Consider the following 16,758-nt stretch of genomic DNA (forward strand, 5'->3'; position numbering starts at 1 on the left):
AAGAGACAGGAAGAGAGCGGTGTGGATCAGAGAACAAACGGGGGTAGACGATATTCTAGTTGACATTAAGCGGAAGAAATGGAGCTGGGCAGGCCATGTAATGCGTAGGATGGATAACCGGTGGACCATTAGGGTTACAGAATGGATACCAAGAGCAGGGAAGCGCAGTCGAGGACGGCAGAAAGTCAGGTGGGATGATGAGGTTAGGAAATTCGCAGGCGCAAGTTGGAATACGCTAGCGCAAGACAGGGGTAATTGGAGATCGCAGGGAGAGGCCTTCGTCCTGCAGTGGACATAAATATAGGCTGATGATGATGATGAAACACCGGGGCCACACGTTTCAGCTTCGCTGGTTAACCATCTCTACGGAGTGCTTTGGCAGTGATCTTTTTTATTAGTTTGCTACAGTATTATTAACTTGAAGGAGTTCACTGCAGTTGGAAATTTTTAGGAGGCAGTAAAAGAAATGTCCACAAAATTTGATTCTCATATACGAAGGAAAAGTTTTAGAAAGAAGATGCAGGAATTTTCGAAAATTATGTTCTCACAAGAATCCAAAGAATCGTGCTGTCAAAATGTTTGGTTTATCAAAACATCCCAGTAATAAATTCTTTCTTTTCGTCAACCAATACCGTAGGCTTTCTCCCTGTCTCTGCTCTTTTTTGCCGTTCGGCTTCGGCCTACAGACTGAAGTTAACTTTAGTTCCAGCTGAGAGTTCATCAATAGCGTCAACATGCAAACACCCAAGCTTACGGGAATGATAGCGGGGTGTTTTAGCATGCTACCACTGTAGCGGGTGCATTTAAACATGCCATTCGTTCAACTCTCAGCAACACAAAAACAGAAAAATGGTATAAAATAGGTTCTTGACAGAAGAGATGTACCATTTGAATCGCGCGCGACCATGAACAAACACAACAGCAGCACACAAGAGCGAAACTGACCTCCCTAATGACTAATTTACTACTTTGAAAAAGAAAGTAGCAACACCATATCAAAGTGAGCATCACAAAATGAATGGCCCATACGCATTAGTCTAATGTATTGTGAAAGAAGTTCATTGAAGAACATATACTCAGTAACCAAAATTGGTACTGTGGTTGGTTTCAAACGGGATTTTCCCAGCCCATCAGCCCTCAGCTACGCTCATTAGGTTACGAACTAACCAGTGTGGAAAACGGTTGGAGACAATAATTTCGGAACGTGCGCGAGGTATGGAAATTACGCTAACCGCAATAAAATGGGACAAAAAAAGAAATCTATTACCTCTTGGATACCTGCATAAGGGGATCCCTGAAAACACAAGCAGGCAACAATTACTGATATTGAATACTTTATAGTCATAATATATTTCGCACACTCAGAGCAAACGCTATAGTTGAAGAGAAAGGTCTAGAGTGAACCAAACATTGCAGCAGCTGAAATATTGGCCTTGTTGCTAGTGTGTTTCATGGGACCAAATTTTCGGTTTAGAATAGTGAAGTCTGTGGTTGCGGGACACAAACGTTCTTTTTTTTTTCTTCCATTAACTCCCAGGATGAGCTTGAAGAATTCATTATCATATAATATTTATTACTTGAAATGTTCAATAGTAAAAAGACTGGAAATGAGTAGTGAGCAACCCTAATGTTGAGAAATTTATAAACGATGCGCGTTGTTCACCATCAAATTATCGGTGTTGACATAAAACAATAAACATACTAATATCATCAACAAATCTTACTTCCTGGTCTGCTGTAGAGGACGATAGCTGTAAAAAAACGAAAAAATATTTCGTGAACAAAGTACAGCAGCGGTATAATTTGACGTGAAAAATCACCTTCCCCTATATATATGTTAAAATATCTGGGGTATTATTTCCGAAAATGAATATCAGAATATGAGGCGCGCCGTACTTGGAGCCTCGGGGAAAAAGTTGACCGCGTTAGATTTTTTGCATGCACGTAAATTAGGTAAACGAGGTTTTCTTAAATTTCGCCCCCTATTATACGCGGCATCATATGGTGTAAACGACTCTGATGCTTCACACAGCTAGGGACATTTTTTTCACTTGTTGAGCTTCTGCTGTGAATATGCAATTACTGAGATTTTTTTCTAACAGAAGAGTAGTGGGAGGCAACAGACGGGTTCAAAGGGAGTTGCCTGAGCATTGTAATAGTGTCCTCTCGTCTGTTGTCGATCTACGCGAACCATCTCTCAAAACACTGTCAGAACACTACAGTCCCAATATGGTCTTCTATCTGCCTCTGGAAATCCCTATAAATCAATATTCTGTGCTGACCCCAGTGCTTTATTTCACACATGGCCATGAGCGTCCTCGTGAATAAGTCTGCACCTCCATCTATGTCTGGCTCCTCTGCGTTTCGAAGCACATCCTCTATCATTCCATCTAGGAATTAGCTTGAAGTAATGAGGAAGTTCGTGCCTGTTGAATTATTTGTGTATTTGTGACCTAGCGAGTTTTATTCCAGTCGTACCAGTACCACCACTAGTCCTACCTAATGTATTTTTTTCTATATGATATCTGCAGTTCTTCGTATCACGATACCTCTATAAGAAAACACGACATTTAAAAGAAAACAAAAACATCAATTGCATATTATTCGATGCAATAACGACAAAAGAAATAAGATACCCCTTTAAGTACCCCCGCAGGGGCGTCTGCGTAAGCAGGCGTTTGGTGTGTTGCGACACCACGGACCCGAGCACATGAGGGTTGGCCCCTCCCGCGTGTAGCCGTGCGCGGCTTAGCCGTGTCCGGGGAAAAGAGGATCCTGGAGGTTGAGCCGATGCCGGGTGTTTGGACCTTTATGGCCCCTCGGCGGAGGCAACACGCCTCTTTGGCCTCCGCTTCACGTAGACGGCACCCCCGGACTGACCCACCCGGGGGAAATCGGTGGTCGCCTTTTCCTGTCCCCCTCTCCGATCTTTCTCTGCTCTATTTTTCTGTCTTCACTGTCCTGTCATCTCTTCTCTTCTGTTACTTCCTCAATTTCCATAGGCGGCTTGGGTTAACCTTGTGTAGGTGCCCTCCCTTGGGTTTATATATAAGGTTATAGCGGCAATGTACGGCTGGCGCCTGCAGCCTTACACGTTAAGTGCTGCAGCGTCCCCTTGTTGGACTCCGTGGTGGGTGGCTGCCATTGCTGCCGAAATACACCAGACTGCTATGGGAACACCCGCTTTTCCCCGACTTCTTGATCGTCTCCCTCAGAAGAGGGGACGCACCGATGAGATTCTGAACTTGTTCACCAGACCAAAAGACATTTTCCCCAGATTCCAAGTAGTACATTGTGAAAGAACCGAAAAACTAGCAAGAACCATATCCCCATTTGTAGTTGCAAAAAGCTTAACCAACACGCTAGGCCCTGGCTACAAAGTCACCAAAATGCCAAGCGGGGATCTTCTGCTTGAGCTACGGGATAAGGAGCAATACAACAGACTCGGCAAGCTTGTTACTTTTGGTGATATCCCAGTTTCCGTTTCACCGCATCGATCCATGAACACAGTACGGGGGGTAGTATCTGAAGCAGACCTCATCGACCTATCTGAAACCGAATTGTTGGAAGGATGGAAGGAACAAAATGTCACGAATGTGCAGCGCATTGTTATGAGACGGGACAATAAAGAAATTCGCACGAAACACCTGATACTTACCTTTGAATTGAGCATTTTGCCACAAAGCATTGAAACAGGCTACACAAAGACATCCGTAAGACCATACATCCCAAATCCTAGGCGGTGCTACCAATGCCAAAGATTCGGCCATGGCTCGCAGAGCTGCCGTGGTCGACTCACCTGTGCTAAGTGTGGAATACAAGGTCATGCCTCAGACAATTGTGAGGCCACACCTCACTGCGTTAATTGCGATGGTGACCATCCAGCATACTCCCGCTCCTGTCCAAGCTGGAAAAAAGAAAAAGAAATTCTAACACTGAAAGTCCGCGAAAACATATCCTTCAGGGAAGCACGCAAAAGGTGCTCACCATTCCACACTACCACTTATGCTGATGCGGCGCGTCGAGGGGCAGCGTCGCAGCAGCTACTGCCACCTGCCCAGCCCGCGCGCAGCGAGCCGTCGCTTGTGGCTCCTGCCCCCAGGGTGGAAGTAGCGAAGTCTACTCCACCCAACCAGCGAACAGGCCCGGTTACCCTAGGGTTGCCGGCACCACAACAGTCCTCGGCGGCAGCCTGCGCTTCGCGTAGCGAACCCGCAGGCCCGCCAGCAGCTCCCACGGTGGGTGCAGCCAAGGCTGCCTCACCCTCACCGGCCCCTGCTGGTGCTGGCAACAGCCGGCGCAGCTCAGGCCCAAAGGCAGCCCCATCGACATCCGGGCTGGTGGGCGCAAATGTCTCGTCCTTCGCGGCGAGACTTTCTCGTGAAACTTCTCGCTCGCAAGAGCGCGTGTCCGGCGCTTCACAAGAGGCAATGGACACCACACCCACCCCGACGGCGCACCAAGCGCCTAAGGAGCGGCGAGGTTCCCTCGACCGCTTCAGAAAAGACAAATCCCGCGTTACAGGGCCTGGAAAGGGCTCTGTAATCTAATGCAACACTTCCTTTTTGTTTTTAGTACACACAGCACCCATTTACTTTCAGTATGGCCACACAAATTATACAATGGAACATCAGAGGCCTTCTTAGGAACCTCGATGATGTGCAAGAACTTCTCCACAAACACAATCCAAAAGTGCTGTGTGTACAGGAAACTCATTTAAAATCGACGCATACAAACTTTCTTCGACAGTATGTTACGTTTCGTAAAGATCGCGATGATGGTCTCGCATCATCAGGCGGTGTTGCCATTGTGATTCACGAAAGCATAGCATGTCAACGTTTGCAGCTGCAAACGCCCCTTGAAGCAGTGGCAGTTCGACTGGTGCTCCTTAACAAACTCATCACCATTTGCTCGGTATACATACCCCCACATTACCGCTTACACAAACACGAATTTCAGTCCTTGATAGACGAATTGCCAGAGCCCTATCTTGTTCTGGGCGATCTCAATGCACACAACAATCTGTGGGGCGACGCTCGCATCGATGCGCGAGGCCGTCTAATTCAAGATTTTCTTTTCTCATCCGGTGCTTGTCTGCTTAACAAAAAAGAACCTACATATTATTGTCTTGCAAACAAAACATTTTCCTCTATAGACCTCAGCATAGCTTCTCCATCCATATTGCCTGAACTTGAATGGGAAGTTATAAAAAACCCTTACGGGAGCGACCATTTCCCAATACTGCTGAGAGCACCAAGACAATACGAATCTCCACCACATGCTCCTCGCTGGAAGGTCAATGCAGCGGACTGGGATAAATTCCAAGCACTTACCAGTAAGCTCTCGTGGGCTGACATTTCATCGCTCGGAATCGACGGTGCCATCGAGTATTTGACTAATTTCATAATTGACGCAGCTTCTAAGTGTATTCCCCAAACAAGTGGACTTTCTAGCAAACGCCGTGTTCCTTGGTGGAATGAACAATGCCGGAACGCACGTAGGCAGCAGAACAAAGCATGGAGGCAGCTTCGCGATTATCCTACTGCTGAAACCTTGTCAGTTTCAAGAAAATCAAGTCCCAAGGTAGGAGAACACGCAGACAAGCCAGGAGAGACAGCTGGCAAACATTTTTATCAAATATCAACTCGTACACGGATGAGGCCAAGGTTTGGAACAGGGTGAATAGAGTAAGAGGACGACAAACACATCCGCCTCCCCTGGTACACACGCAGGGAGACAGCCTGGAGGACCAGGCGAACCATCTGGGTGCACATTTTGAACATGTGTCTAGTTCATCACACTATTCTCCAGCGTTTAAAAGATACAAATCAGTAATAGAAAAACAAAAACTGGACCGAAAGACCACCGGAAACGAGCCATATAACCTACCTTACTCCCTAGCAGAGCTGCATGCATCACTCACCTGTTGCAACCAATCTGCCCCAGGCCCTGATCGTATACTATATGACATGTTGAAAAACCTACCCTCTGAAACGAAGAAAACCCTTCTCTGTCTCTATAACTCTATATGGACCTCCGGCGAGATCCCCTCTGCCTGGAAAGAGGCCATAGTGGTCCCTATCCTGAAGCAGGGCAAGGATCCATCGTCCGTATCGAGTTACCGGCCCATAGCTCTAACAAGCTGCCTCTGCAAAGCTTTCGAGAAAATGATAAACCGTCGTCTGATACATTTCCTAGAATCAAACAAGCTGTTTGACCCATACCAGTGCGGTTTTCGCGAGGGTCGATCCACCATTGACCATTTGATACGTATTGAGGCACAGATACGTGAAGCTTTTGTTCACAAACAATTCTTTTTATCTGTATTCCTAGACATGGAAAAGGCCTACGACACCACATGGCGGTTTGGAATACTGAGAGACCTCTCCCACTTTGGTCTACGTGGTAATATGTTAAATGTCATTGAAAGTTATCTGCTGAATCGCACATTCCGTGTTCGAGTTGGCAATGCATTATCACGACCTTTTGTGCAGGAAACCGGAGTGCCACAGGGTGGGGTGCTCAGTTGCACTCTCTTCATTATAAAAATGAATTCCTTGCGTTTATACATCCCACGCAACATGTTTTATTCAACGTATGTCGATGATGTACAGATTGGATTTAAATCATGCAACCTTGCAATCTGTGAGCGGCAGGTTCAGCTTGGTCTGAACAGGGTGGCTAAATGGGCAGACGAGAATGGGTTCTGCCTAAATCCACAAAAGAGCACCTGCGTCCTTTTTTCTCGAAAGAGAGGACTGTACCCTGACCCCGACATTGACCTGCAAGGACAGAGTCTACCTGTAAAAACGGAACACAAATTCTTAGGCATAATTCTTGACACAAAGCTAACATTCATACCACACCTAAAACATCTAAAAAACAAATGCATGAAGACAATGAATATTTTAAAGGTGTTGTCACGCACTACATGGGGTAGTGACAAAAAGTGTCTGTTAAACTTGTATAAAAGCCTCATACGAACACGCCTAGACTACGGGGCCATAATTTATCAGTCAGCCACCCCAACCGCATTGAAGATGCTGGACCCCGTCCACCATCTAGGTATTCGCTTGTCTACAGGTGCCTTTAGGACAAGCCCTGTAGAAAGCCTTTACGTGGAATCCAATGAGTGGTCACTCCACTTGCAGAGGACCTACACAGCTTTTATGTATTTCCTTAGAGTGAATGCAAACAGTGAACATCCCTCATATTCCACCGTAAATTATTTGTCCAGCTCCCACCTCTTTCATAACCGACCTGCAGTAAGAGAGCCCTTCTCGTTGCGTGTGAGAAGTCTGGCTGAGGAAATGGATGTCCCACTCTTTGAACATCGTCTAATGACACCCACTATAGAGGTCTCACCATGGCAGTGGCAGATTGTAGACTGTGATTTGTCTTTTTTACATGTTACGAAGCATGCCCCGGTTACACACATTCGAATGCACTTCCTTGAATTGCAACATAAATACTCCTGTCCGGAATTCTACACCGATGCATCAAAGTCTCATGCTGGCGTCTCTTATGCAGCGGTTGGTCCATCATTTTCAGATGCCGACGCCCTGCACCCCTTAACGAGCATTTTCACAGCAGAGGCTTATGCAATACTGTCGGCTCTTAAATACATCAAAGAATCGAAAATACCAAAAGCAATCATCTACACAGACTCGCTGAGCGTAGTAAAAGCCTTAAAATCTCTTAAGAGGCACAAAAATCCTGTAATAGTATCGCTTTATTCAATCATATGTAGTATTTATGCGTCTGGGCAGCATGTTGTGGTGTGCTGGGTGCCAGGACACCGAGACATCGAGGGAAATGTACTGGCAGACCAGCTTGCCACATCCATCAAGGCAAAAGCTGGCAACACATCTATGCTCGTCCCTGTTCTCGATATGAAGCCATATCTACGCAAGAGACTTCGAGTCCACTGGCAACGTTTGTGGGACGGCCAGACTCATAACAAGCTTCATTTAATTAAGCCCCGTTTAGGCAACTGGCCATCGACCACGAAATCTAGAAGAATTGATGTCCTGTTCTGTAGGCTCAGAATAGGACACACTTACGGCACACATAATTACCTGTTGTCTGGAGGCGAACCCCCGACCTGTACTAGATGTGGGGAAGCACTTACTGTACTTCACATCCTAGTACAGTGTCCAATAATAGAACCTGAAAGAAAAAAGCACTTTGTTCAAGCCTATAAAGAGAATATACCCCTTCATCCAGCGATGTTTTTACATAACGACCCGATATTTCAGAACGATTCAGTTTTAGCCTTTTTAAATGACATCGACATTTTGCAAGTTCTTCGCCCGAGAGATTCGTAGCGGTGTCCTCTTTCAGAGGACGCTGCTGCGACCGCATATTTGAAATGCACTCTCCTCCAGGCCCTTGCTCCTAAGGGTCTCTGTGAGGCAGTAGTGCCTTGTATCGCTTACACCTTTTTATACTATATTCATTGTGCCCCTATCACGTCATTGTCATGATTTTATTAAATTTGTCTGTTTTACGCACCTTTAGTGCGCAGGATTTTAGGCCCCTTTACAGCCACCCTACACCTACCCACTCTCATTGATCATACCATTGCTCACTCAGTACAATACGTCTTGGCGCTCTTTGGCCATAGCTGGCCCTTGCGCCAGAAAACAACATATATCATCATCATCATCCTTTAAGTACAACGGTGATATTTCGTTTTTAGGGGCAACTCGAAGGCACCGAAATATCACATTTTCTAGTAAGTCTCCATTCGCAGTCCATTTACAGCAATGCGATGTTTCTTTTTGCCATTGAAAATCAAGTACCCTGCAAACATACCAGGCTAAATGATCTTTCGAAGTTGTTTTGGGGAATAAAAGTTCTCACTACCGGACAAAAACAAAAACTGTCCTAAACACTGGCGAACGCGCTGATTGTTTTTCGGGTATAGTAATGGGTTGTGCATTGTTAGAATTGAGATATAGTTGCCTGTCAAATCTGCAAAACTCAAACCCTATCTCTCTACCTACATTAAACCTCAGAACTGCCACTGCTTAAAAGCCTAGTTTTACTTAGACATCTTTTTAGTGAATGTCGGTGGCGGCAATTTATTTTGCATGTGCTTGAATCACCTTATAACCATAAGTAGTTCGTGTATACTACATTGAAATTATTAATTCAAAACGGAAGAGTTAGAGAAGAGTGTGGGGAAGCTCACTTTTTTTCGTCGTTGTTTGGTCACAGGAAACCGCTATAAGGAGACCGCATAAGAGCGATAGAAGTAAGATGTTCTCCATGATGTTGTCCGTCAGAACAATCCTCCTTTTCGCCCTAGCTATATATTTTAGACTTGCTTTTTTCTTTTTGGTTCAAAATTAATTCTGCTTTTGACAGCAGAGGAACCGAAGATGCTTGCGAAAGACCTCATGCGTTATTTGTTTTCGTCTTTAGAAGACGTCCGCCAATGAAGCACGTTTAGCAATGAAGTTAGTGTTATTAGCAGGGAGTAAAGCACACAAGACAGGGCTCTAAAAAAACAGAGCACAGCAAGCATTTCCCCGTTTTATTATTTGCTCCTTCGCTTCTGCTGTTCACTGTACTATTTCAAAACCAACTAGCCATTACTCAGCTCTCCTGTGTCTTTCATTGTCCGACGACTAGACACTTCAAAAGAATTTTCTGAGATGAGAACGTGAGGAAAACAATAGCACGAGTGTACACACCAGCAGGTGTTAAGGCTTTAAGTTTGGTATATCGGGGACGATATTGCTGTCCCATAAAACTTGTTGGATTTTTGTTTTCCGCGAGGACGTTAGATAACACTAAAGACAGCCTAGTCGCTGAAAGGCATTAAAAACTGCACGCCAACTTCGAATAGCTCCGTAATTTCAATAGAATACGAAAATTTAGTAAAGAAGTATGCAAGGCATATCTACCATTCGTCACGAAAGTGCGCCTTGTATCTCAACCTTCGAGCGCCTAAATGAGTACGTACAAGAAATAGGTTGCGATGGAACAATACGCAATGCGAAGTTTATATGTTCTTTATATGTTTAAATGAAACACTAGACATCAGGCAATTAACATTTTCATTTCTGCTATTGGGTGAGTTGCGCAACACGGACTGTTTATTGGACACATTAGGTTCTTCTGCACTTTCGTACAATTGGTGGTTTTTCGTGTGATCGTTCTAAGGCTTGTACGTCGTATAAAGTACAACAGCCAAGAACACAAACTTTTGACGAGTGGGGAATGCGCCTTATGGCAAACGACGCGCTATGCATACACGTATATTAAAACACCTCCTTTTTCGGGGCACCTCTTGTTGCCTGATAACAATTGCTAAAATTATCGCGCGGTGCAAGAGGCGCCCGCTTGCATCGAAACTTTGTCAAACGTTGTCACTGAATCAACGTGTTCATGTTGTCGCCAACACTACTGCTAATAACTAGCAACACTGTAATAAGATTTCATGCACGACTGAAATAATTCTGTGACTCATAGAACCTGCAGGAGCACCAGCAATTCCACGTGAATGTACGATGAGTCATATATAAATAGGCAGACACGTCTGACGCGTACACCAGCCTTCTATATATATATATATATATATATATATAATCGATGACTGTGCTTGTCCCTATTACAATGTTGTAGTATAACTTGTTCTGGGCACACGTTCTCCCAATTAATTTTAGTTTTCTTTGCTTAGACGTTTGCTATTTCCCGATCCTTCACGACCACTGAGAGATATCTGGTGGAGCTGCTTAAGTGTTTATATTCTGAACACCCCCGGAAAATTGTGAACCAAACTCGAACCACCAAGACAATGGTAACCAACAAGAGGCCCTGACCTACTAGCTTCCTTCAGGCCATCTTGCCACCGACCACGGACCTGAGAACAGCAAAGAGATCAAGGCCAAATCAGTAGCCACAACGACAGCCCCTGTGCTCCAGTGAATGATCGCTATTTAGTAACTTCGAAGCCCTCGTGATCACAGGAAGAAGGAGCTTTGTGCTGCTCCCATGACAGCCATTCCCATGTGGCGTCCTAATGCACCTGGAAGGTGGGCACGCCCAAGGCTTGAGGAGAAACACCCTTTTAGGGGCGAAGCTCCTTATAGCGGCACCCGTTCCGTCCCCGTCGTCGTAGTAGTAGTGTGTAACCAGTCTGAGAAAAATGAGAAAAAAATTCCGAAGTTGTGTCCGTAGCGCGGAATCGAATCAGCGACCCCTCGCTTCCGAGCGCGCGGAGTTAGCCCACTACGCCACGAAGCGGACATGGACACACGCACCACGATGGCAATAAATACCCAACATTAACGAAAGGCCGCGTTTCTAGCGCGTTTCTAACGCGTTTGTGCTAGCGCGTTAAGGCCCGTGTAAGAAGCTGGTGTAAGACGCTGTGGCCTCTTCGCCTTACCTTCAACGCGTTTCGAGCGCGCTTCCCAAAGCGGTGGCAAGTCAAGTTCAAGTCGAGGAGCGTTTATGAATACGGGGGGTATACTCTCTCAGCAGTCATGTGATGGCGTCGGCAAACGGGGTGCACGTTCCGGCATGTGTAAATGGCTGCGTAAGACGCTGTGGCCGCTCCCACTTACTAGAGAGTACTGCACGTTTCTAACGCGTTTGTGCTAGCGTCCCCTTAAGCGGGAGATCCAATGATTCCCTCCGGAGCTTCGCCCACTCGTCATCATTCACCCCGTGGATATGCTGTGATTTTTTCCAAAGGTTGAGGTCCCATAATGGAGGCGAACCTTGGCTGGAGTGTGCTTGTACTTATTTTACCGGTAGGAACCCGGTAGCAGATCTAGTCTGCCTCAGGCACGTGCGGTGGATGCTCTTCAGCAAAGCAATCTGCGTTGGGCATGGAGTGCTCATAGAACGCGCAAATAATCGCTATAGGGTCCCCTTTCGAGATGCGAATCCATACAAGTAGCCGAGCGCGCCACTGTACACATTTACCCATTAAAAAAAAAGCGGATTCTCGGTGGGACAGGGCTGGGAACCCACTACATTCCGTATACGAGGTAGATGCTCTACCACTAGGCTATCCCTGTGGTTCAAAATATTGGTGACCGAAAAGAAATCCCGAGGACCTACTGGTGGACTAAAATAGATGACATCTATTGCATATAGGCGTGCAATAAATGGCATCTCTTGCATATAGGCATGGTTTTGCACCTCAAGTAAACAGCACCTTAATTTTAAGTGTACATTTACGCTTTCAGATCGGGATAATTTTAGCTAGTGTATTCTTCCTAACCAAGCCTCTACAAATTCTCCCAACCTCTTGAAGAGTGCAGCCTTCCGTTGTCTTATGTGTTTTATATTGCAGAAGCCTAGCATTTGGCAGGGTGTGGCAGGCGCTACAGAGTATTTCGCAAACCCAGGGCTACAAGCGCATTCGTACAAATGAGATGATGGCTACATTGACGGATGGCTGTTGGACAAAATGCAGAAGCTATGATCTATTTTGTTTTCTTTTCTTTTCGCTTGTAGACTTCCTAAGCCAACAATTTCCGTAAAGCATTTTGCTAATAATAAACAGAACACAACACCCGATATCTTCGATCTCTTTATTTCTCTTTATTTACTATCGGCTGCACATTCAAGGTTAAAAAAGAAAAAACTTGCAGCATTATATATCTGCACCAGCAAATACATACACTCCATTGTGCAGGAATTTATAAACTGCGAGGCATCACAACATCACTGTATGTATTGCATTCGTCTTTGTAAAGATTAAATTTTTTCCCTCTGCAATTCTTTTTGAACACTCGCTCGCACTCTGTTGAAATCTTCTTGTTCACAACATGTTCTCTTAGCAGTAGCTGGCATCCTGCACAAAAAAATTCGAAACAAGATTACAACGTTGCTTGGAATTTTTTCCGGGTTTCACAGAAGAACCCTAGTTAATGGATGTCACGAATAGGTTAACATCGCAAGCTCACTTCCGCCAAATAAGTGAAAGGAACACTCGACGTCCTGCCAGTAATTTTACATTTTGTATTGAACAGGAAATGTTTTGTGAATACGAATTCAATCTGCACATACTTTGAGGACCAGTCCAACTATAATTCGTTCGGCTGCTTCCTGTGGCTTGCCCACTTGCATTCGCGCACATCCATGCACATTTGATCTTCTGCAATTCATAAATATTAATAAACGTGATCCTACTTATTTCCAAGTGTACTTGTTTATGCTCAAAGATATGAAGAAAGGATTTTTAAGAACGGGAGACTTAGTAGTATACCTGCAGTGATATTGTAAATGATTGTTTAAACCATCGCCAAACATCGCCATTTCAAACTTGTTTTTTAACCTCCTCTTAACAAACTTGGTTTTGTTCAGAGTCTCTGCTACCACGTACGCGAAACAACTTTTTATGACTAACACCAAAGTACGACATTTATCGTAGACGCTTTCAGCTGCACAGTTACTGCAATACATGTAGTTCGGACGCGCAGTGACATATGTATATTTTATCATGGGATGGATCTGCATTCTAGTTTGAATTCTAGAACAACGTTTTCGAAAGAAATTGTTTTTAATGCTATGGCAGTTTTTGCATTCAGGTGTTGAGAAAAAAAGAAGACAGCAGACTTGTGTGACCCTTAAGAATCAAAACTCGATTTCCAGTCAAACCGTTTCTTTGGAGCATTTGCAACAACAGTTAGTGCTGCCTTTAATTAAGTTGAATACAATAAAACGTTGCCTTTTAAACGATGCCCCATTTAACGCTTCGGAAATGTTATCTGCAGGGCTTGTGTAAACTTGGGCGCACTTGCGTAGGCATTTTTACAAAAGCAGCAAATAGTGCACACACATTTTACATAGCCACAACATTGCCCATAGTGTCTCGCCCCCTGCACCCAACCGCCCCCGCTTCATTCTTGCTAAATTTGAATCGTTTGCTTTCACAGTTTTCCACTGTGGTGGGCTGAATTGTGCGTTGTTCGTAAACACACCTCTACCGTGCTATTTTAGCACATTAGGAAGCATATTTGAGAGGAGCCGCACAAATTTTTCGAAGAACTCGAATAAATAATTTTTGCGAAGCCCTCTATTTGATTCACACGCATATAACTTGACACAGAGATTTGTCATAGTGTTCCACCTGTTTTCACTGTACTTGATTTCGTAGACATTTGTAGTTTTGTTAGGGCAACCGACTAAATTTTGCGGCACTCTGCAGGGACACTTACATTGATCTAGAGCACCTGTATACGTAAATATGTTACCAACGGCCCCCATTAACCCACCAGCCTAATCGCCTAATCATTACCCATTACCTGGCCCTTTCTGTAATCAAAAGTAAAGAAGTCCCTTTTGTTTAGTTCACCAGGCAGACCTTGCAACTCGCATGGGAAAGCCGAAAAAATGAGCTTTCAGTAATAACTTGCAATGCTCCCCAATTAGATCAGGGTCGTCAAATTATTCTCAAACAATATAGTTTAGACACCCTGATTTTCTATGAAAATAAATTTTGTAAAATGCATAGTGGTTTCGGGACATTGGGTAGCGTAAAACAATAATGTTGGTGTCACACTTTTGATCACTTTCTAAATAAATTATTACAAAAGCTATACGAGGTACACATGCATTTCACTTCGCGCTCAATTTTACTATTGTGTTCTTCTCAAGTTTGCTGGATGTCATCTTGGAAATACATGTAGTTACGCCAGGGCTTCAGGCTAATTTCGCCCCGCTCGTACCACCTACTTGTAACGCTCTGGAGAACTTATAACCCGTAGTTGCCACAGCCGGCCATGTTCAACTTTGCCCACACATTACTCATAACCTGTCCTTCATTTTCACTAAATATAAACAAAGTGCATTGGGCGCTACCGAGCCTGGTATGATAAATAAAAATTAGAACAACACGCATGGTTATAGTAATTTTTGAATAGTGTCAAATTTTCCGGGAATATCAAAAGTTTCGCCACAAACTGAACTTAAGATTTCCATCATTTTTAACGAAATTTGAAGCAGCTATCCTGTGCCGTTGTTTTAGAAGTGTAGGAAACATTGCCAATAATGGGAGTCTGACACATTGGAACGCTTGAAGAAGTAACTTTCTGCAAAGGGTGTAATTTAAACATTATTTGTTCGTGAGGCACTACATCGGCCTTATTTTACAAAATATAGACACCACGCCTTGCATATCTTTCTGAAAAAATCGAGGAAAATCTATCACATGTGTTTAACACCTTGTGACAAATGTAAAAAGGCGTGTATTCACCAATTATTTTCCAAGGTGAACATTTACCGTAGACAATTCAAACATCAGGTGCCCATCACCCATAGAGCAGTCTTTATTTCTTCAAAATGACAATTTTCATCCGTTTTCATTCCGTGCAGAAAACTAGCGAAACATTTGAAGCTTTCACATAACGCCTCTAAACGGGACAGAGACGAAAGTATAGTAATTTTAATTCATTTTCCTTTTTGGCACACACATACAAAGCACAATTTGCCTGCCTATTGCCCGTAATATTTTTAATATTTTTAATATATGAACTTATTGAATAATTAGTTTTTTTTGTTTTCAGAAAACCGTATACGTAAAACTGCCATTTAACGTTTCGGAATGCTTCTAGGGGTATTAGCAGCCCCAACGCTGTAACAGAAATCACGCGCAAGAAACTTACCTTTTCCACCGGCATACAGGTTTTGAATAAGAATAAAACAATCCTTGTAAGTATCAGTGAACATTAACTTGTGTTTGTATTCCAAGCAACCTGAAATCCGATAAGGTTACGCCAATATTGTACATCATTGAGTAAGTAAAGCCTCCAAAAATGTTGTTGCTTTCTGTAGAAAATATGTGGGCGGAACAGCAGCTCTCTCGAATACGCCATGTATTCGTTCTCGAGAAAATAGCTACAGCATCGCTGAGTCATGTTTAAAGAGAAAACTGATACAGGGGAGCACGTGTTCGAGTAAACAAGATAAATAATGATCCTGTCCTTGAGTGAGAAAATACAAAAGTGCAGGGAGCGGTCATGTGGGGAGTCGGGATATGCTTTATTAGAAAAAATTCTTATCAGAAGCATGCTGTATAAAAAACCTGGGAAAAAGAGACCTACACGTACATTTTCTGTTTTACAATTAGTTTGTTTCTATTTATTAGTCCTGTAGTTTTTTCTTTACATATGTCACCTCTCCTGAAATATATGGTATTCCTCTGCATGCATTTTTTACATAATTTTACATTAGGTATCACGGTCAATATCTAAATGTGTAAGTACAACACGTATAAATGTGTGGACCTATTTTCAGTTCATTGATTCCTTGGCATCTGTAATATTTGTTTGTTTAAAAATATTGACAGGCATACGCTCTTTATCCTTCTTTCGGAGGCCGCTTTTCACGCAATAAAAACTTCGTTTATCCCTCAGCGCAAGGCGTGCCCTCATTATCGGGAACTCCCTCGAATCCTATAGTTGATTCTATCAGTTGCCTATGCTGTAGTCGAACCTTGTGATATCAAGGTGTATACGCGATACTAATACTGTTGTACTCTATGGAAGGCGTACGGCACCAACCTTTACGCTATAACCTTACATGAATAATGTATAAAACCAGACGCGCATGACCCGCAGATCACATTTTCCGACTATCGATGAGTGTGCTCGCGTCTATCATTGTGCTGAGTGGTTGTTGCTCTGCCGGGCACAGGTCCGCACAATAAAGCCCGGCCCACATTCAGCGTTTTTACCGCCGTCTCCTGCCGTTGCGTCTGTCAGCGTCGTTGAATCAACGGCGCCGGAGAGG

At 44.0% G+C, this 16,758-nt stretch overlaps 1 protein-coding gene across 1 annotated transcript in view; it reads right to left on the bottom strand.

Moving 5' to 3' along the window:
- Positions 1-10,973: 10,973 nt before the first annotated feature.
- LOC125939855 (uncharacterized) overlaps positions 10,974-16,758 on the bottom strand; it is a 31,485-nt gene continuing 25,700 nt past the window's right edge. The window contains exons 3-5 of the mRNA XM_049655348.1: positions 15,633-15,722; positions 12,695-12,820; positions 10,974-11,038 (exon numbers count right to left, since the gene is read on the bottom strand). Of these exons, the coding sequence (XP_049511305.1) occupies positions 10,974-11,038; positions 12,695-12,820; positions 15,633-15,722 (281 nt within the window). The remainder of the gene's footprint in view (positions 11,039-12,694; positions 12,821-15,632; positions 15,723-16,758) is intronic.

Source organism: Dermacentor silvarum, chromosome 9 (assembly GCF_013339745.2).
Source record: "Dermacentor silvarum isolate Dsil-2018 chromosome 9, BIME_Dsil_1.4, whole genome shotgun sequence".
In the NCBI taxonomy this organism is placed as follows: domain Eukaryota; kingdom Metazoa; phylum Arthropoda; class Arachnida; order Ixodida; family Ixodidae; genus Dermacentor; species Dermacentor silvarum.